At 39.0% G+C, this 22402-nt stretch overlaps 1 protein-coding gene across 2 annotated transcripts in view; it reads right to left on the bottom strand.

The window, feature by feature from the left end:
* Nucleotides 1-371: 371 nt before the first annotated feature.
* The window catches only part of ESRP1 (epithelial splicing regulatory protein 1), a 41943-nt gene continuing 19912 nt past the window's right edge, over nt 372-22402 (bottom strand). The window contains exons 7-15 of one of the 2 annotated variants that reach the window (XM_026690795.2): nt 20210-20320; nt 17732-17864; nt 17599-17641; nt 15611-15912; nt 14213-14431; nt 8970-9168; nt 7435-7603; nt 4639-4743; nt 372-1594 (exon numbers count right to left, since the gene is read on the bottom strand). In XM_026690795.2, coding sequence (XP_026546580.2) covers nt 4653-4743; nt 7435-7603; nt 8970-9168; nt 14213-14431; nt 15611-15912; nt 17599-17641; nt 17732-17864; nt 20210-20320 — 1267 coding nt within the window. In that variant the 3' untranslated portion in view covers nt 372-1594; nt 4639-4652. The remainder of the gene's footprint in view (nt 1595-4638; nt 4744-7434; nt 7604-8969; nt 9169-14212; nt 14432-15610; nt 15913-17598; nt 17642-17731; nt 17865-20209; nt 20321-22402) is intronic. The other variant, XM_026690800.2, reaches the window with a different exon arrangement.

Genomic DNA, 22402 nt, shown 5'->3' with positions numbered 1-22402 from the left:
CCCTATTGGTGCATTCTTGGGATCCCCTCTGGTGGTTTCCTATCCAAGTACTAACTACCATAGTCTTAACCAAAGAGCTGAAGAAGCTTCTTGAATGAGAAGTGAAATGGCTTCAAAGAAAAAACAAGAAGTCCCATTGAAAAAAGCACTTTTGGAATAGTCTTAACCATGTTTCACTTTCTGAGATCAGAATCGTTAGTAGGTAGATAGAATCAATGACATGTTGTGAGAGGGAAAAGACATACAGTTCTCAGTTTTTCTTAAAACAGGTTCAACTTAGGTTTTGGGGAGGAACAAAACCAAACTTGAAAGTCCAACTGTTATTTATCCACCCTACCTGCCCATAGACAGAATTCAAGAATTCAGTAAACTGATTTAAAACAATTTAATATTTGTGGAAGACAAAACTGCAATGTGAGGCAAAGAGCATAACATTCATTCATCAAATTTGAACGGAATCCAGCAAGAACAATTCCAATCCATTTTTACAACAGTGACATAGACCCTGTATGCTTTTGAAAACTCTGTGTTTTTTATAATTCATCACGGATACCAGCAGAAAAACTGATGTAAAACATTAAAATGAGAATTTCTATATCCCAGCCCCTTACAGTGTAGTGATCTCTACATTTTACCACACACATTTTAATTCCTTCCTCCACAGGAAAGACAATGGTGAGGATAAATCTTCTAACTGTCCATGTTTAATTTAATATTAATATTTATAAGTTATATATTGGCTTCTGGAAAAAGTGGAATTGGTGAAGGGTTTGTACACCATTAATAACTTCTCCTCTGTTGGATTATCTGACTAGAGGAATTTAAATATACAGTAGTCATGTGCAATATACAAATTTTTAGAGCATTACATTATATATATTTATATATTTATAAGCTATATTTTACAAAATGATACACCATTCTCTCCCTTCCCCATCCCATACTGCATTTTACACTGACAAGTAAACCTGCCTAGAACCTGAAAAATATTGTTAAACAAATAAATATGCATGAATCAAGGTGTTTACACACCCAAGTACACATACATCCGCACATATATATATATATACACACACACACACATGTACAAATGCAACATACACACAGAAACACCCCCCATGGCATAAATCTGAAGGTCTTCAGACCTTTTTGTTTTATTTTAAAAATGTGCATGAAACTAGAAAAGTTGGTTTGCCATGATGTGTTGTATCAACAAATGTTAGGAGTGCCTTAACCTTGGTAGGATACTTTTAGTGATCACAGATAAATGTAATTTTTGGATATAGATACCTATAAAATATTCTTCCCTTGTGAATTTGGCAGCTGTGATTTCAGGTAATGGTTTTAGGTGGTCCCCAAGGCTTTCAGTGGCAAGTATAGAATGAGAGACGGAGAAAAGGCTATTTCTGAGGTGACATGTATGCAAATTTGGTTATTTAAAAAAAAAACCCACACAATTTCCTGACATCAACAGATATCCAAGATAGTGGAGATTCTGACTTGGAAGATTGCAGCCATGTAGAATTTGGAGCCTGCTCAGTGGAATTTCCATTTTGTTCAGTGAAGTTGTATTCTACAGGATATGAACTGGAGCCTATAGCAAATGTAAAAGGATTGGATCATGTCATTCATACGATTACATACAGGTACTTGACCTATAACCATTCATCTAGAAACTGCTCAAAATGACAACAGCAATGAAAAAAGTGACCTACGACTGGTTCTCAAACCCATGACTGTTGGCAGAATACCCAGAGCAACATTATCAACATTAGAGCAGGGATCCCCAACCTTTTTTATGCCACGGCCCAGTACCGGCATCAGCTGGGCGCCGCCATCTTTTTTTGATGAAAAGTGCTTCCAGTGAGCTTTCTACCCGGAAAAGCTCACCAGAAGCACTTTTTCATCAAAAAAAGATGGTGGCGCCCAGCAAACCAGCAGCCTGGTAGGACTTGTTCCACGGACCGGTACCGGTCCGCGGACCGGTGGTTGGGGACCCCTGCATTAGAGTACTTGGCAACCAGCCTTTATTTATGATGGTTGCAGTGTCCCAGAGTCATGGGATGGCCATTTGCGACTTCCCCAGCAGGCTCTTAAACAAGCATAGTCAATAGGGGAAGCCAGGTTCACTTAATGTCTGCATGCTTCACTTAACAACTGTGTTATAAAATTGGGCGTGACTCACTTAGCAATAGCCTTGCTTAGCAACAGAAATTCTAACCTCAGTTGTAGTTGTTAAGTTGAGGACCATCTATACTTTGACTTACTTCTAACCTACCAGCTCATGACTGACCCCACCAGGACTCTTTCTCCTTGTGCAAGTACAGGTGGTCCTCAACTTATGATCACAACCGAGCCCAACATTTCTGTTGCTAAGTGAGACATTTGTTAAAATGAATTTTGTCCCATTTTATGACCTTTCTTGCCACAATTGTTAAGTGAATCATTGAAGTTGTCAAGTTAGTAACATAGTTGTTAAGTGAATCTTGACTTTGCTCATCAGAAGATCACAAAAGGGAATCACATGATCACAACTCTGCATCTGTATGCCTCCCCCTGTCTTGGTCTGGAGAGACAGTTATCACCGAGTTAAATGTAGATATACCAAAACATGGATACAAACTGTGGATTAAGGAATTTCTCCTTGACTACAATTAACAATACACTGCACTAGACTTAAATAGTCATACTTTGGATGTCCTCTGAACAAGGTTAGTTTTACCTGCTCAGGCTCCTGATGGTTGGAGGAAGATTGTGGTTTTTCACTTTGAACCCCAAGAAGTGGCACTTAAATTAAATAAATAAATGCAGCCCAGGTGAGGATCTCATTGGAAAATGTCACCACTGGTGGATATTATCAGAACTAAGTCTTTTTGCCTATCTCTCCCATTTTTTTCTTGCCTATTCGTAATTTCCAGGATCAGAGGGAACATACATGTGGGGGCCGGGGGCTTCCTACTTGTGGGCTTCCCAAAGGCATCTGCCTGACTAGAACAGGAAGTCAGATGCTGAATTTTGACATATGTGGGAGTTGAAGCCCTCTAAAGACTAAATTACAGCCAATGGTAAAGATATTATAACATTATCTTCTGTCATATAAAATCAACACTTGAGGATCCTAAAGAAATTTATTTGAAAGTGCAGACAGGAATGCTATCTGCCCTTAGCCAGGGTAATTAAACATGGAACCTCTGTGTTAAGAAACAGAACAAACCTCTAGAAAGTTTTTTTGAGCTGGAAGACCTGCACTGAAACTTTTATGTGATGGCAGTCCCCAAGGATTATTTTGGGACCTCATAATCTGAAGGTGGATGCAATTTTTACCCATTTGCTGTATCTCACCATCCAAAAAGAACAGCGTGGAGCAGCCAATTCTTGGCCAGTAAACCGAAATGACACTGCGAAGTGGGGTGGGAAGAAAAGAAGGGCAGATTTTGGGAGTCTGGAGAATGGTAGGGATTAGATGGGAGAAGGGCGAGAATCTACCTCCAGAAAAGCTATTAGGAAAAAAAAAACCCCTCCCTTCAATCTTTCTGACTAATTTACGCTCACTTGCTAACAAGATGGATGAAATTCTCCTTTTAAATAGAAGCAATTCTGATTTCTACAATTCAGCAGTTTTCTGTTTTACTGAAACCTGGCTTAATGCAGAAATTCATGATGACAACAGCATATACATCCCAGGATTTCAGATATTTAGATCAGACAGAATTGAAGAGACATCGGGTAAAACAAAGGGTGGAGAATTATGTTTATATATCAACAACAGCTGCTCCCAGGATATAACTATAATATATAAATTTTGTGATTAAAACTTAAGATTCTTTACATATTAACTGCAAGCCATTTTATTCTCCTAATAGCTGTGTATGTTCCTCCACAAGCTTGTGTAAACAAGGCAGTACGAACTCTAGCTGATCAGCTTATGGAGGCTGAAACCAAACACCCAGATTCCCTTCCCATCATTTTAGGAGATTTCAATCAAGAAAATTTAAGGAAAGAGCTCCCAAAATATTTCCAGTATGTCAATTGTCCCACCAGAGGCAAAAATACTTTAGACCACTTCTAAACAACAGTAAGATGCTGATAGGTCTTTATCACAAGCAACTGTGGGACACTCTGATTACTGCATGATTCACCTTGTACCTGCCTACAGACAAAGACTCAAAACCATGAAACCAACAATTAAATCAATGAGGACTTGGATTGATGAGGCAAAGCTGAAGCCATCGCTCTGCTAAACAAATAATTCCCTCAACACTGTCCAACTATTTACAAAATCTGCATTACTATTACTATTAATTTTCTCATCACTCCTTATCACCCATCCCCTCCCACTTGTGACTGTATGACTGTAACTTTGTCAATTGTATCCTTACAATTTATATTGACTGTTTCCTAGTACGATATGGTTGCTTATTGTACCCTATGATTATTATTAAGTATTGTACCTGATTATTCTTGACTTTTGATGAATGTATCCTTTCTTTTATGTATACTGAGAGCATTTGCATCAAGACAAATTCCTTGTGTGTCCAATCATACTTGGCCAATAAAGAATTCTGTTCTGTTCTGTTCTGTTCTGTTCTAGGAAGTTTCAGAAAAAAAATGGCAGAGAAAAAAAGTACAGAGACTTACTTTTTTCAGAAAATTTAACTGCTTGGACCTTTAAAGAGGTATCCGTTCTTTGGGCAGTGACCTGGCCGACCCATCTGGGTGTAGAGATCCATTCTCTGCTGCATGCTGTAAAGTCAAAATTGAACCATGATTACAAAAGGAACAATCCAATGTCTGTCTGTTGTACAACAATCTGAGTAAAAAAAAAATGGGGGTTGTTGCAATTGAAGGAATTGTTTGTTGAATGCAGAAAATTGCCTGATAAACATATTTCAGATTCCAGAGAAGCTACCCACGAGTCACAAATTGGTAATTGCTATGCTATTGCTCTTTATATCATGTGCATTTGAATAAAAGACAAGATCAAAATATTAGTAGTTATGATTAATTAGTAATTAATATATTACATAAGGAGATTATAAATGATGAAGTAAAATGTATATATGTATAACAAGGATAAGTTGGATGTATTGTGTTGTATTCTCATAATTAAAATTAAAAATAAATTTTTTAAAAAGTTCCATGGGAATTCAATGCTCAAGAAAGATTGGTTAGATGATTTTCACATAATCCTGGGCCATTAAGGTCAGGTTTTATAAGATACTTGGGGATCTTATAAAAACCTTGACATTTTTTCCTCTCTATTCACCCCTTCTTTTCACCGCAGCCTAGTCTGTTCATTGTCTCCAGGTCAAGCACAGACTCTATCACCAATGATTCTGGGTTAGGACTTCTTGGACGACCTTGTTATATCATCATCCTTTTCTTCATTGCTATGCAAGTCCTCAAATTTACCTGGTTTTTGTGAATTTTCTTTTTCTACAACCTGCTCTGATCTCTGGAATGCATTCCCTCTGTTCCTATCATGCTCTTTCAAAATCTTGGATGATTCTTCAGCACAGCCAAGTTAATGAGACTAGCATGAGGTGGATACTCTATAGTGACAAACAGCTAGTTCTGATGCAAGTTTCCAACTAAAAGAGAATGGAGACCATCAGCCTACATTAGATCTTTTTCCAAAAAATCCACTTACTGGACATGGACAGTAAGCCCTAATATGTTGTGCGTAGCCAGGCATTGTGGTTTATAATCTTGTAATTATGGCTTGCATCTGACCTAGGCAACAAACTAAGTCACTGTAATGTATCATTTCTGCATTGAATTTATACCATGTTGAACCATGGCTTGTTTCAAATACGGTTACTGAATAATCCTATGATTGGATTGGTACATAGATTAGTCAAAATAAATAACTGTTCAACTCAACAGTAATTTGCAAATCCAGCTGATCTTCTTTCCTTTGATTTCATGCAGGGGTGGGATTCTACCAGTTCGCACCTATTTGCTAGAACTGGTTAACATTCTAAGCAGTTCGGAGAACCGGTTGTTAGAAGAAATTACTGGCCTAATCCTGTAAGGAAGGCAGGAAGGAAACATTCTGATGTTGCTTACAGAAACTGCCTCTCCATTAACCCTTATTACATTCTGGGAAGGACTAGACTTCCTGTCTCAGGAACGTCTCTGGAGTTTTATTCCACTCCTTTGCTGGTACTTTGCTTGTGTGGAGTGACCATTCAAAGTTACAATGGCACTGAAAAAAGTGACTTATGACCATTTTTCACACTTACGACTGTTGCAGCACCCCCACAGTCATGAGAGTACAGGTGAGGAGATGCATGCCTCGATGTGAGTGATACCGAGTTCGCCACACCCAGCCAATAACATGACCACCAAGCCACGTCCACCGAGTCACATGACCACCAAATCATGCCCACTACCTAAGCCACACCCACAGAACCGGTTGTTAAAAATTTTGAATCCCACCCCTGATTTCATGCTAATTTATTGGTGTAAAACAGGGGTGTCAAACTGGATTTCTTCGAGGACTGGATCAGCATTGTAGTTCTCCTTTGTGGGTTGGCCAGGGAGGGTGAGGAATGGGGGAGATGGGTTGGACACCTCCTGCAGCATCCTGCCAGCCAAAACAGGGTGCAGGGAGGCCACGTGTGGCCCCTGTGTGGCTCGTTTTCGGCCTGGATGGCCTCCTGCAGCACTCTGTTGGCCAAAACTGCTGCGCCCCATTTTGGCTGGCAGAGGCACCACAGGCTGGTCCTTTGCTATTTCCAGGCCGACCCCACAGGCCAGATTTAAGCATCTCGTGGGACAGATCAGGCCTGCGGACCTTGAGTTTGACACCCATTCTAAACCATAGAATAACTCCACCAGGAAAGCCTTCTGTGATCTATTTCACACACACAGGCCAGTGGTGGGATTCAATTTTTTTTTTACTACCAGTTCTGTGGGCGTGGCTTGGTGGGTGTGGCAGGGGAAGGATACTGTAAAATCTCCAGTCAGAGTTGGTATTTGCCTGTTCTCCAGACTACTCAAAATTTCCACTACCGGTTTTCCAGAACTGGTCAGAACCTGCTGAATAACAACTCTGACACAGGCCATGATCCCTTTCCCTCCTCTGCACTCCATGAAAATCTGTACCTGCTAGTTTGCCCTTTTGGAATGGTACCCCCAAAAGCCCCCAAAGAGCTGTAGATAAAAAGGGGGAAATTGGCAAAAATCAGCCCTCTTGCAAAGGGTCCCCTGCATGGTAACATTTTGAGAAGGCTACTTTACCAAGTAGGAAAACATAAAAGAATGGTTCTATCCACCAGTTATCTGAACCAAACTGTCTTTTGATACTTTTACCCACTGACAACTGGCAAATTATTGCAGGGCATCTTTATTAGCGATAAGCACCATCTTCTTGTCCTATTCATTGCTGCGATTCAACTACTTGTTTTGCTTTGCCTTGATGGGAATTACCTAGGGTAATAGGTGGTATAGTTCATGAAGATCTGAGTGCCGGCTGGATAGTATGCTGTGGATGGCTGGAAGGTTCGTGGATTGAGGAATAGGGATGGCTGGTAGAGGGCTGCTTCCGTTGGAATTATTGCAGTGGGTGTTTGAAAAGAATATGAAGGTGGAGAAATACCTAAGAACGGGATAAGACACAGGGACCATCAGTCAAAATATTCCCTCCGAACAGAAGATAGCACACTAGCTAAAACTTAGGCAGCATTCTTGAACGTCACCTGCAATTCATGAGATCAATTTATGTGGATTTTTCTTCAATTCCAGCAGAAATATATATCTGTTTTGTTTTGTACTTGCATTTTTAAGGAAAGCTTGACTAGGTAACACATGATGAATGTTTTTTGCCCTTTTGAAAGAAATTACTAAATCACACCAAACTCTTTAGACAAAGAGAGTTAATGATTAAAAATTGAATTTTACACTAAACATTTGTAAGTGGCATACTTCACTTTTTCTGTTAAATTCTCTATGAACTTTCATTCATTAAGATATCTGATTTGTGTGTGATCTTAGATTATATTATAACACACTTGAATAAAATGCAGGTTTTGGTTTAGAATATCAGTGCACTTTTAGAAGTGCCTGAATTCTGTAAGTTTTGTTCAAAATCTTTAATTTAATCTACATTTTTATGTCAGCCAAATGTTTTAGGAAGTTCAGAAGTAGAACTTGCGAACAACATCACTTCCTAGTTGGCATCCAGGAGAAAATCATCTCCAAATTTAGAAGGTGCATATAACTATGAAGGACTATAGCTATATTTATTTTCTGTAAATCTGTCCTATTTTTTTAATGCCACTGAAAGGTCAAAGTATATGTTACATTAATGCAAATCTCTTCATTTTTCAGGGGAGAGACAAACTAGACTTTGAGAAAGTCTTTTTCTCCTACTACAATGCTTCTGAAAAAATAACCATATAAGACCCATCGTTGCCAATCACAGATCTTTTATTACAGTTAACTGTTGTGGAGAGCAATTCTTTATAAGGAGCAGAATAACTGCCATATGAAGGACAAACTATCCCCTTTTCTGATCTGGTTTCAGGTTCACCTTTTTAAAAAACAGTTGTATTCTGTTGTTCAGTTCTGTGGGATCTCAATTTCCACCATTACAAGGAGCTAAATTATACTGTTTATAATCAAAAGTGTACTTAAGTAGCTAAGCTGCAAACAGTTTATTCTAAAAAAAATCATCGATACCTGCCCAGTGCAAATTAGGCACCCAGGAATGGAGGGGGGAAAGTGTGTATGTTAGCAGAAAAGCAAGAGTAGGGAAGACAATTCCTTTGTGAATGTCAGTAGTCCATAACCCAAAGGAGAACAACCATCAAAGTCTGCAACTGATTTCAAGGGGGAAAGTTTGCACTCTAGACCCCATACGCTGAAACTTTCCAAGAGAGGGGGGGCATAAGAGTCAAGAGAAGGAGCTCCGGCACCTACCAGCGTACAGCACAGAATAGCACCAAGACCCAAGCAAGACTTACATGGTAACTTACATGGTGGTGGGGATAAGCCATTTCGATTTAAAGTGCCCCCCATTAATACAAAGTTCATCTCCTCAGCAGAACATTGAAAGACTTCCACATATCTGTCCTTCATGGTTTTTTTATGGCACTTCTGAGCTGCTAAGAAGGCTCGATCCGAAGACTTCATTTGGATAAAGGCATCTCCCGAGGGTCGACCCTAAAGACAAAAAATAAATAAATGAAGAACTGGAACACCACAGCAAAAAACACTCGCTCAGCATATAAGCATAACTTTGCCTTAAAAAATAATCAGCCTATGTTGGAAGACTGATTTTTTTTGTGGGCCCACTCTACATTGCTGCATATGGAGTACTGAGTTCCTAAAAGGTATCAGTAATGCTGACATTACACCATACCAGCTTTCAAGGAAGGAAGGAAGGAAGGAAGGAAGGAAGGAAGGAAGGAAGGAAGGAAGGAAAGAAGGAAGGAAGGAAGGAAGGAAGGAAGGAAGGAGAGAGGGAGGGAGGGAGGGAGGAATATAAACAGGGGTGGGCTCCAAAAATTTTAGCAATGATTCTCTGCCCGGTTGCTGGGTGGCTGTGGCTATGGTGGGTGTGGCCTAATCGGCCTCCTGCACCACGATGGGAGGGGGAGTTTTTGCCCTGCCCGGGCTCCTCGAGACTCTGGGAGTGTGAAAACGGCTTCCCTGGGCTCTGGAGGCTCTCTGGAAGCCAGAAACGGGCTGTTTATGGTCTTCCTGAACTTCTGGGAGACCCATTTTTCACCGTCCCTGAGCCTCTGCACGTGTCCTGCACTTACTTGCATCTAAAACGGGCTGTGTGGGGACGGGGGTGGGATTCAAAATTTTTAACAAACGGTTCTGTGGGTCTGGCTTAGGTGGTGGGCATGGCTTGGTGGTCATGTGACTGGGTAGACATGGCTTGGTGGTCATGTTATTGGCTGGGTGTGGCCAACTCAATATCACCCACATTGAGGCACGCATCTCCTCACCTGTACTCTCATGACTGTGGGGATGCTGCAACAGTCGTAAGTGTGAAAAATGGTCATAAGTCACTTTTTTCAGTGCCATTGTAACTTTGAATGGTCACTCCACACAAGCAAAGTTCCAACAAAGGAAGGAAAAAAATACTCCAGAGGTGTTCCTGAGACAGGAAGTCTAGTCCTGCCAAGAATGTAATAAGGGTTAATGGAGAGGCAGTTTCTGTAAGCAACACCAGAATGTTTCCTTCCTGCCTTCCTTACAGGATTAGGCCAGTAATTTCTTCTAACAACCGGTTCTCCAAACTGCTAAGAATGTTAACAATCGGTTCTAGCGAATAGGTGCGAACTGGAAGAATCCCACCCCTGTGTGGGGACTCCTGGGAGGGGCAGGGCGGGGCCAGCCAGGAGTGGGATTTGAGGGTTCTCCAAACTGCATAGAATCTTAGCTAGGGGCTCTCACGAATCCCCAACAGCCCACCTCTGGATAGAAAGCAGACATCAGCACGTGGGCCTGAAAAATTGTGATGCTGATAAGATAGATGATGCTGCAGAAAATATTGCCCATGTATCACCACCAAGGAACATTCTACAAATGGCATGTTGAAGGGTTTGGGTTTTTTTGAAGGGGGGGGGTGTATCTGGAATACTGAGACATCCACTTGTTATGAAGTACTGTAGAACTTCAATAGGCAGTTCATGCCAGACAATGTACAAGGACAGTCACATAGCAATAAATTGCTGCATACAATCTTGTTTGGGAAAGGTGCAAGTAAAAATGAAACAGGAAAGCCAGAAACGTCTTTTAATAACTAAGATAAATACAGCAGCAATCTCCTCTCTAACGGTTTTCATTATTGCAGTTTCCCAATTGCTAGCAAGTATAAATGTAACCTGGTAGTTCAGTTGCACTGTCTGAGGTCATAATTTGCTAGAGCCATAGATTTCGTGTAGTGGAGAACTCATTTATTTCTGCTTGAAAGTGACAGTACTTAAGCTGTTTCCAGAGAAACAGGAATAAGCATGACTATTTGTTCTGGGTAAGGGTGGGTGGGTTCAAATTATAGGATTAAAAAGCTTCCCACTAGGTTCTTTTAAATTTTATCAATGTGCCATTTTTTTTAATGAAGAGATGGAAACAGATGAGAAAATAAAAGAGGAGTGGGTTAAATTTAAAAGAAATGAAATTCAAATGGGATATTAGGAGGGATTTATTGATGGTACGAGTTGTTTCTCAGTGGCCATGCCTAGCCAGAATTTCAGTGAATTTCCCCATACTTTCAAAGGGCAGCTGGCTGGGGAGAGTTTAATGGATTTTTTCACTGAGGATTTGGTTGAGACTAAATTACCTTCTAATCCATTCATTTATAACTGCATGAAATAATCTGTTATTATTATTACTGTCTGTATATTACATGGATACATATGCTCAGACATTATGCTATTCTTGTTCAAGGTTGGCAATATTTTATAGAGAAAAAAGGAAGAAAGAAAAAGAAAGAAAGAAAGAAAGAAAGAAAGAAAGAAAGAAAGAAAGAAAGAAAGAAAGAAAGAAAGAAAGAGAAAGGAAGGAAGGAAGGAAGGAAGGAAGGAAGGAAGGAAGGAAGGGATGAAAGAAAATAAAATCTACCTAAATATAAGTTTTACACACCCTGCATAATTTTCCATACTTTTTAAAGTACACTAACCATCTTTGCTTCCACTATATCCATATACTACTGGAAACCTTGTCTTTTATCTTTTTAAACTTTTCATATCTCTGCGAGATTGTCATAAATTTCAAACCATGGTCTTTTCCTTCCTTTCAGTGCATTCTTTCAGATTTTGTTTTCATACACTTGTTTTGCAATTCAATTCTCATTCATTCTTCTGCTGACCAAATCACCTCAACATATTTCTTTCTTGCATACTGATCATTCTGTCAACATTCACTTGACATCCGGTCATACTTGACTGACCATCCATCCATCCCTTGTTTTACCAAACAAACTTAAGCACTAATTTCTACTATATTAAACTTACTTTTATGTTTCTTAAACTATCATATTTTTATTGGAAAATGAACCAGCATTATGGATTTATCATCTAAGATAATTCTTGCTGTACTAAAGTAAGCAAATGGAAGAATTCTTTCTATAATATGTTTGCATCAAGAGATAATCAGGACAATTTTGCTTTGCCAAATAGAGGCTGGAAAATATCTTTTGACAATTGTTAGTAACTGAAATAACTATTTTTACATTCAGGAGGCACCCATCAAGGCCACAATTCTATCTCATAACTGCATTGACAAATGCTAAATTTCCTCCCTATGACAATCAGGGTTTTGGTGGAAAAGCCTAGTTCACTGCCCCATATCAGGGCAGAGGTGCCATTTGGACCATCAGTTATAGATATTACTTTCATTCAGTGCCACTGAAGGCAATTCCTTATCTTTAAGGGATGCATGTGAAGTTAGAAGAGGTGTAAATAACATGTGGCATCCCAGATGTTGCCATACTACTCCCAGCACTTCTTGCTATTGGTAATGTTGGCTGGGTTTCTGGGAATTGTAGTACAGAAACATCTGAGTGCCAAGTTCACATATACCATGCTTCTTTCTTTCTTGCAGCGATCTTAATTGCAGATTTCTTGGTGCTTTCTGAGCTCGGCTGTTGTTTTTAGATGTTTCATTACCCAACTAGGTAACATAATCAGTACTGATGATGTTAACTAGTTGGGTATTGAAATGTCTGTAAACAAATAACCAAGCTCAGAGAGCACCAAGCATTCCACATTCAATCCTGAGCTGCATATATTCTCTTCTATTGGACCTTAACTGCTTTGCAATCACAGGAACAGACAGAATGAAGGCTTTCCTTCCATCTTCTCTTCAGTGTGCCACCTCACTCTCTGATTACCACTATTTTGGCCATATATTTCCCATAAAAAGGACAATTTCCCAAAAAGGCAAATTCTGAAAGGTCCAATGCTGTGCAGAAACTAAAGTGTTCTGTATTGGCATTTATACCTCATTATTGTTGCTAAACCTTTTAGGAAACCAGTCTTTTCTTTTAGGCCAAAAAAATAAATAAAGCAGGGGTGAGATTCAAATTTCTTAACAACTGGTTCTGTGAGCGTGGCCTAATTTGTGGGTGTGGCTTGATGGTCATGTGACTGGCTGGGCGTGGCTTGTATGTAAATATTATAAATATTGATTTTTTTTTTATTTAAGAAAGAGCAACTTTTACCCAAAATCAGGCAAAGCAGGCAGGCAGATTGAGTTGCTCACAGAATCACAGATTCACTTAGAGATCTATCTATCTGCAATCTGCTACCTGAATCTGTCACATAAAATTTGCTTTCAAGCAAACTAATAAAATTTGCTAACAAGCAAACTCAAAAATTAACTCACAACACACCATGTATGTTAAGTATTGATTTTTTTTATAAAAAAGAGCAACTTTTACCCAAAATCAGGCAAAGCAGGCAGGCAGATTGAGTTGCTCACAGAATCACAGATTCACTTAGAGATCTATCTATCTGCAATCTGCTACCTGAATCTGTCACATAAAATTTGCTTTCAAGCAAACTAATAAAATTTGCTAACAAGCAAACTCAAAAATTAACTCACAACACACCATGTATGTTAAGTATTGATTTTTTTATATAAAAAGAGCAACTTTTACCCAAAATCAGGCATTGAGTTGCTCACAGAATCAGATTTACTTAGAGATCTATGATTCTGCAATCTGCTATCTGAGTCTGCACTGAAAACTAGAAGCTTCAGTCCTAAGGAAGGTTCAGCTCTGCTTTTAGATTAGCTAGAAAGCAAGAAATCCAACGATTTCCTGCTTTCTAGCTAATCTAAACCTCCCGGCACAAAAGGACAGGTGATAGTCAGGGGGGAAGGAAAAATAGCAGCTTACCAAACGCGGGCAAGTTTGATGGTGCGCATGCCAGGTAAGGAGTGAGTGGGCAGGGAGGGGAGGGGTGGAGCCAGCCAGTGGAGCGATTTGCCAGTTCTCCGAACTGGGCAGAATCATAACAACCAGTTCTATAGAACCCGACCAACCAGATAGAATCCCACCCCTGGAACAAAGTCTTTAGCTATAAAGCCTTCACTCCACACAAAAGTCACTCTTGCTTCCTTACTTGACTTCTGAGCCTTTGAGAAATGTCTGACGTTACCATTGGGCAAACTGAAGACTCGAAGTCCCATTCATTGTTTCAGAAGCAGCCACTTCATTGCGAGTACATTCTTGTTACTATTTTTCACTAACCTGGTGATTCAATACCATGTGAACCCCATGAGTTCTGATATCTCCAGAAAACTCTCCCATGAATCCCAAAATGTCCTCTATAGTGGCAGCATACGGAAGACCACGCAGACGAACACAGTCTCTGACAGTGGTGGGAGGCACAAACTGCTGAGGTAGCACAGGAAGAATAGGAGGAGTTGGGAGAGGAATGAGAGGAGCAGAGGAATACCTGTTCAGGACCTGCACGCAAAAATAATCAACATGTTCAGAAACAGGAAACATACCAAATGATCATGTAAGCTCTAAAGTCAGTTTAATGCATTTGAAAACAAAGACTCCACCAAGAGAGAGAGAGAAAAAATCTTAGTCACCCCATGTACGGTACATTGTGGCTTTTCTTGTTTTGAAACCTAGCCCTTAGCACTATGGACTTCACCAAAAAAATATTAAATATAGTCCTTCATGACTAAAAGACCACACATATCTAATCTGCACCGACAGGCAGCAAATCTCTAAAATTTGGGTGACATTTCTCATGCTTTTTTTAAAAAAAAATGCTAGAGATTAGATATGGGGAAACCTCAACTACAGCTGCTTCTCAGTTAACTGGCTAAACTTGTTTTTTTTTTTTAAAGGTACATTTTACATTGTCTAATAACGTTTCATCCACATCCTCCTGGCCCTAACTTTGAGATGGTCTGCTAATCATTTGTCAAGGATATTATTGCCACAACAAAGTTTCTACCTCAGTGCCTGCCAATCAGAAAACACAATAAAACTTTCTGTGTGAACATTCTGCTGTATCAGGACTGAATCACAGCAGTACTATTCCTCCCATCTGGCCAGTGGGCCTGCCTTGCACCATTGCAGGCTTATAATTAGTTTAAAAAAATATTTTCCCTAGTTCAGATTATCCAAAATGCCCTGTCAAATGCCTTTTAGAAGTAGAGTAGCCACCAAATGATATCAAATGATATCTGGTATCAGAGATAATATACAGTCTATATACAGACTATATACAGACAGTACTTAAAACCAAGGACTATGACTCAGCAACTCAGCCAACCAATCATACAACCTGAAATCAGACCAGGACTCAGTAAGGTATTTAACGGGCAGTGCCTCCCCAGACAAGCACAATCCAAAGTGCACTGAAGATGTCTCCTCAAATGGGGATGAAACGTTGGCAACCCAATCGCCAAGCTCAGAGCTCAAACCAATAACATCACTACCAGCCCAAGCTACTAATATTCAAAGAGGTTTCAAATATTATATGGTCTGCATTTATCCTCCATGAATTTGTTTAGTCTTCCATTAAAGGCATTCAAATTGGTGATTGTTTTATCTTGCGGTTGTGAATTCCATAGTTATCTTGAATTAGCATCTCACACTATAATATTAGTGAATACTGGTTCTCACCTGCTGTACCTCAGCAGCTGTACTCCTGAAAAGTTCTATGTACCTTTTCCCCAACAAGTCCTTATGCTTTTTTAGTGCATTTTGTGCATATTCCTCACAAGCAAACAATACAAATGCATCCCCCGTTGGCCTATTGTCAGGATAAGTCACAAAAAGGATTCCTTCTTTTCCACCTGTCACAGGACAGTGTTGACCAAAAAACGTTAACACTTCTTCTGATGTTACATTGAATGGGAGACCTCGCATCCGAACAATCACTTGGTTTTCTTTAGATAAGAACTGGGCTACTTCATTGGATGTACCTTGAAGAACAAGAAAATACATTTAGAAGGCTAGGTACCCATCCATAACCCAGAATTATGAAGGAAGAAAATAGATCTAATGCAGTGTTCCTCACCTTGGCAGTTTTAAAATGTGTGAACCTCAATTCCCACAACTTCCCAGCTAGCATGTTCGAAAAACACTGGACTTGTGATAGAGCAACTTATGCATAGGGTGGCAAACTTCTTAGGTAATAAACACAATGTGGATTTTTTTTTAGTAGCATGGGAATGACACACACACACACACAATGTATGCATAGTGGTACCATCTAGATTCCCAAGATCTCTTCTCATTGGCTATTTTTAAATATTCTTTATATATCCTTAACAGTTTTCATTTTATAGAGGGGAAAAATCTGCATATGTGTATTTCCACATTTACTATTACACAAGAAGTTATGCCTAAGACATTCTTCCTCAATCTGATGTTCTCCAGATACACAGGCCCTAAGATTCAGGAATTCCAAGGTATACTAGGAAGGTTGTATTGGTTTCTTTGCTTGCAGAAAACAGAATTATTCATGTGAACCACACTACTGTACAGAAACTCTATTCCAATGGCTCCTGGACTAGAAACTAAAAACTAAACTACTATAGGGATTACAGCTTCCACACCCTAGTAGAGCAGGTTCTGTATCCTCTAACCATGCGGTAAACCCTACTGTTACCACCCAGTTCACATTGTAATTCTTGTCCAGATACAATATGGTTTGTTCGACTTATCATATTTTGTAAACCAGTGGTTTGTAGTACTGTATGTCATACGATCTCAACACTTGACTTGTTCAATAAATCATGGGCAAGATTTAAACGTATTTCAATCAGGCTGGTTTTCTTAAACATTGAGAAGGCTTCAAAAAAGTGCCTTCCTATTACCGTCATAGTTTGGGAGCACCATCTGTATGGTTTAGTTAAACACTGCAATTGGGAATATCTGTGGATAATTGGACCATCGTTTCTTGCTTTGTACCTCTAATCTTGTTTCACGTGCTCTGTGTGTGTGTGTGTGTGTGTGTGTGTGTGTGTGTGTGTGTCTGTATGTGTATGTGCCTTCAAGTCAGTGTTGACTTTTGGCAACGGCCAGGACAAGAGATTTCAGAAATGGCTGGCCATTGCTTCTTCCTTCCTTGGACTGAGAGGGAGCAACTGGCACAAAATCACCTAGCTGCCTTTGTGCCTAAGACAGGACTAGAACTCACAGTCTCCTGGTTTCTAGCCTGGTGCTTTTAACTATGGCACCAAACTGGTTTTCAACCTGAATTATGCTAGATAATAAATTAAGATCTTCCCATTTTTTAAAAGTTGTACTTCAGTTGAATTAATACAAATTAACATTTTATTAGTGTTTTGGCCAACACAAAGTATTTACCTTCTTCAATCTACAAATAAATTGTAGTTATCCGATTCTTACACTAAAATCAGCTGAAGACCTTAATGGCCAACAGAGTTATGTAGCTAGAGATCTAAAGATCCTGGCTAATATAATCCATATCTTTAACTTAACAGAAAGGAAGGTTTTTCTATTTAGGACTAGCTTTCCCCAACCGAGATATTCTGAACATGGCTGTTGCATGCCTAGGGTTAAAGACCACCTATGGGGATAGAATGCAATCATAGAAATCTGATTTAAAATGTTAATTTAGGTTACAAGGAAAACAAGTTTACCTCCAGCAATTTTGAGGAAGTCCTCACCTGTTGCTTTGTATACCTGGAGATAAGCAAAGAAAAAATTAATTAAATTCAGACAAACCTTCCATTATTTCATCTAAATATACCATCCAGAACTTGACCAACGCACCTCTATATACCGGTTCCCCATGTGATGCTTGTGTCTTTGCAATGCTAATTCTCTGTGTTCTTCACTTACAAACCTGACAAGAGCTTCTCCATTTCTTCTGCCCTGGGCATTGAGACAAAGTGCAGCCCCTCCTCTGAAGAGAGAGGAAGAAAAATTTACAAAAAAAGAAAAGAAAAGAAAGTTAAGTAGATGTTCCTTTTCATAAAACCCATATTTACATGGAAAGAAAAAAAAAGTGAGTCTTGTTATTTTGGGATGTTTTCAGGTCTTCCTTTAAAAACAACAACAATTCAATTCATTCTACAATGTGAATTTTAGCCCAAAGTTCACTTCTGAAGTTCATTTGGTGTTATTTGTATTAAAAAGATTTTTAAAATAACTATGAGCAACACTTTATTTGGTTAAAGGAGCTGTGGAAAATCACATGACCATGAACTTCTGGTATTTAGTGGCATCACCTGGATCTACAATTCCAGTGTCATCAGCGTGGTAATCTCAAAGGGGCTTTTTCAAAAGGCAACTGGACTGATTTTTGGAGAAGGAGGAGAAGGAGAAGGAGGACGAGGAGGAGATTTTGCTTCTCATCCCAGAAGCTTCATCAGTTGTGACTGGATGGTGTGGGGGATGGTGTGGGGGATGGTACTGAAAGGATGGTGAGGTGGGGAATAGAATGATTGTACGTGTATTTCTTTGCAGTCATAGACACCAGTGTGCTAGTTATGCCATTACTCTGGACTGTTCTATGACTTAAATCAGTGATCCCCAACCTTTTTTATGCCGCGGCCCGGTACCGGCATCAGCTGGGCACCACGGCCCGGTACCGGCATCAGCTGGGCGCCGCCATCTTTTTTTGATGAAAAAGTGCTTCCGGTGAGCTTTCTACCCGGAAAAGCTCACCGGAAGCACTTTTTCATCAAAAATAGATGGCGGCGCCCAGCAAACCAGCGGCCCGGTAGAACTTGTTCCGCGGCCCGGTACCGGTCCGTGGACCGGTGGTTGGGGACCCCTGACTTAAATGATAAAACAGATAATTTATTTTTTTCTTGAACAGTGAATACTGTTTGAATGGATTCAGGATTCTCAAACAGAGTGTTAAAAAAAAAAAGAAATCACTTATCACTCTCCAATCTTTAATTAAAAAAGATGAAGCTGAGGCACCACCGCCTCCTGTTATGGAAATCCCTATGTTAACTCTAAAAGTTATATTAATTCCTGAGATCCCAACTTTGGAGTCTATTCTTGAATTGTTTGCAACTTTAAAAGCCATTTTTATCACTTAAACAATTAGAGAATTACAGGGTTTCAGCATTTAAAAATATTCTGTGGAAGTTCTGAAAACATCTGCTGAAGCATAACACTACACTGATACTTTGATAAAAATGTATATAAAAAGAAAAGGATTTAAGAATCAGCTCTTCAGGAAACGTTTATGTTTAAGTGGTGTGGGTTGTATTATTCTTCATTTTTGTTTGGCCTTCTGTATTTTTTGACTCCTTCCTTTTTATATTTTTAAAATCTTATTAGCTGCCTTCATAACACCTGGAACATAAAATCATAGCAGGAAAAGGCAACAACTTTGGATAAACTTTGGATGAATAGCAAAATTACTTCTTAAAATTAAGAAGGAGCTGTGGTGGCACAGTGATGAGAATGCAGTACTGCAGGCTAACTCTGCCAACAGCCAGGAATTCGACCCTGACCAGCTCAAGGTTGATTCAGCCTTCCTTCCATCCTTCCTTCCTGCCGAGGTCGGTAAAATGAGGAGTCACATAATTGAGGGCAATATGCTGATTCTGTAAACTGCTTTGAGAGGGCTGAGTTTGAGTGCTATTGCTATTCTGTTATAAGATTTGGAGCAGAATGGAGCATTTTTCTAGAGCAGGATATGCTTATACATATACACTGCTTATAAATTTTGTGCCTTCAAATCAGTGTTGACTTCTGGTGACTTTAATGCCATTTGTAAAGAGAAATTTGCTTCAGGCCATTTCATCAAATGGAAAAAACTATTTCAAACATGCTTTTGCCACATAGTTTTCATTTATCTGCATGAGTTTTAATCTTGCCAACAGATGACCTTATACACCACTCAAAGAAGCCAGATAATCCTTGATGGATTATCTATGCAAAGCTCCAGACAAATCTAAGATGGCTTTCTTCCTTTTTCATGTCTCCCATTTAATGCAATAGGGGACCAATTGTCATTCTTCTACTATAGGGGTAGGGATTCTGCTACAAACCCCAGCATTCCTCATCATTGTCTATGTTATCTGGAAAACCATAAACTGCCACCTTGAATAGGAATTGGGAAAATATACAAACACATTCATTCGTACTGATGTCTGAATACATTGCCTTCCTCTGGAGCTTGGGGAAAACAACCTTTAGCTGGACTATCAAGTTCAGTCAATAAGTGGACCTCTGGGGATAATGGAACATATCCAAACATAACAAGTATATCATTTACATGGGACTAACTTGGCAATATTTAGTCCTTTGAAGAATCTGGCAATGTCCTGGTCTGATGATTGCCAAGGTAAGCCTCTGGCTCGGATCACAGTATTATCATCCACAAGCTCCATCTTGCTGCTGTAGATCAAATATAAGGATACTTTTATTAATATCTTTAATAGTCTCATCATCACAAACTGCAACCAGAACAGTAAGGCTTTTCCATAGCCATAAATTCTCATCAGAACATTTTTCAGATAATTTCGTGGAGACTTTAAAATTCACCACCATTTTTTTTTTTAAATTAGAGATTCATCCTCTAGTATGATGTAATTCACTTCTGTTTTTCTTTTATATGAGTAATTTTTATTAAAAGCTTTAAGATCAAAAATAAGAACTAATAAAAACTAAATTAGAACAGAGAAAATAAAAAGGAGAAAAATAACAGAAAAAGCTAAAAATGCAATAAGTAAAGAAAAAAAAAGATTATAAAAAAGTAACTTCCAGTATTCTTCACAGCAGTTATAAGTACTGTACACAATGACATTTTAATCTCTCTTTCTAAAGTTACACGATGACTTTTCTTCATAATTCACTTCTGTTGTTCTGGCTAATTTTAACCTTCACCTGTACAGATAAATATAGTCATTTGCAATGTAGTGATTCAACTATTGGGGCTGTGCGCTTCTGATGTTCTTATTATGTCCTGAGGCCAGAGGGACCTTATTTTAAAAAAAATTCTGTCCAGCCCTGGATGCTTCAGCAACCAACTTGTCAAGGATTGAGTTTGTAACGCCCACTACCACCACTCTTGTTGGATAATTTACAATGACTTTGCTCTCCCAATTTTCTATGCCAGAAAGCAATTTATGATACCATTCTTTTCTATGAACAGTTCTCATTGGATATACACATGTATGTGCATATATGTGTATATTTGTGTCTATACACACACACAAAATATATGTATATAATGTTAAAATGTGAAAGTCTGACTCACAGACGAACACTATACAGAAGCCTGATGATGGCAGATGAGATTCTGCCAAAACGTTGCTACAACTTTAAAAGCACAACTATAATGACGTGGGAAAATACCCGAACAAAGCTGAATACCATACATGTAAGTACCCGTGAAAACTTAAGAAAACAATGTTAAAATATGTTTAAATATGTACATTAATTAAATAAAAAATGAACAAATATATACAGGCACAACAATCAGCCTTAACATTTAAAACATTCCATTCTTACAGCTTCCATCTTTTTCCAAGATTTGGCTAAATAATATGTGCTTCAGCTAATGTTGGAGAAATATCTCAAAGTCATTGTGGTTATAATATATATTTGATGGGTAGAACACCACCAGTTCAACGCTCTGTAGATTTTTAAAAATATGGGTTTTCTTTTTTAATCAACCCATTTTACTGTTCTTTTTAGCAAGTCCATTGATTTTCTTGTTGTAAGGGGAAAAAAGTTGCACCCCAGTTTCCTGTGCTGTACTAATTTATTTGGGCTATTTGCAGCTGGAAAAGGAAGGAAGCTTGTTCCATTATGTTCTATTCAACGATGTTCCAGTAGACTTAATAGAAATAAAGTGGACAGCTCATGGAAAAGAAAGGAGCTCTGTAATTTAAAAAAAAATCTGCTGGGCTATGAACTGAGGATGTTTTATATATCAGGCAAATGCTTTTTAACTCAGGGTTTCCTAATCTCAGCAACTTAATGATTTATGGACTTCAACACCCAGAATTTTGGGAGCTGAAATTCATATGTCTTCAGGAGAATGAGAATGAGAAACACTGCTCTAAATTACTGGAACACAGTTGCTAAGGCTAGCGGAAGCTGAGATTAGAGAGCTGCAAGGCAGTGGTCATTGACCCAAACAAGGGGTAGTTTTCCCACTGATGCAATAATCGATCAAAGTGTAGAGGTTTGCCCAGAAAAAAATTAAAGTGCAGGGGGGCAAACCAGACAGTGAAGCTTGACATCAAACACTACTTTCAATGTAGAGGAGGAAAACATGGGCAGAAGCTGCATTTATGGTGGGGAGGAAGAGTTGACTACTTCACTGATCTTTAGTACGAGAAGAAATTAGTGGCCCGTACTAATGACAGAGAACACTGGCAGTGTGGACAATTCCCTATTCATCTATTTAGCAGACATTGTCTTTCAGTATATATGGTATTTTTCTATATTTGTAGGGAGAGGGGAAAGCAT

The sequence above is a fragment of the Notechis scutatus genome, chromosome 3 (genome assembly GCF_049901735.1).
Source record: "Notechis scutatus isolate UNSWTSFEM ecotype Mainland chromosome 3, rNotScu1.2, whole genome shotgun sequence".
NCBI lineage: Eukaryota > Metazoa > Chordata > Lepidosauria > Squamata > Elapidae > Notechis > Notechis scutatus.
This window is presented reverse-complemented; position numbering and strand designations above follow the sequence as displayed.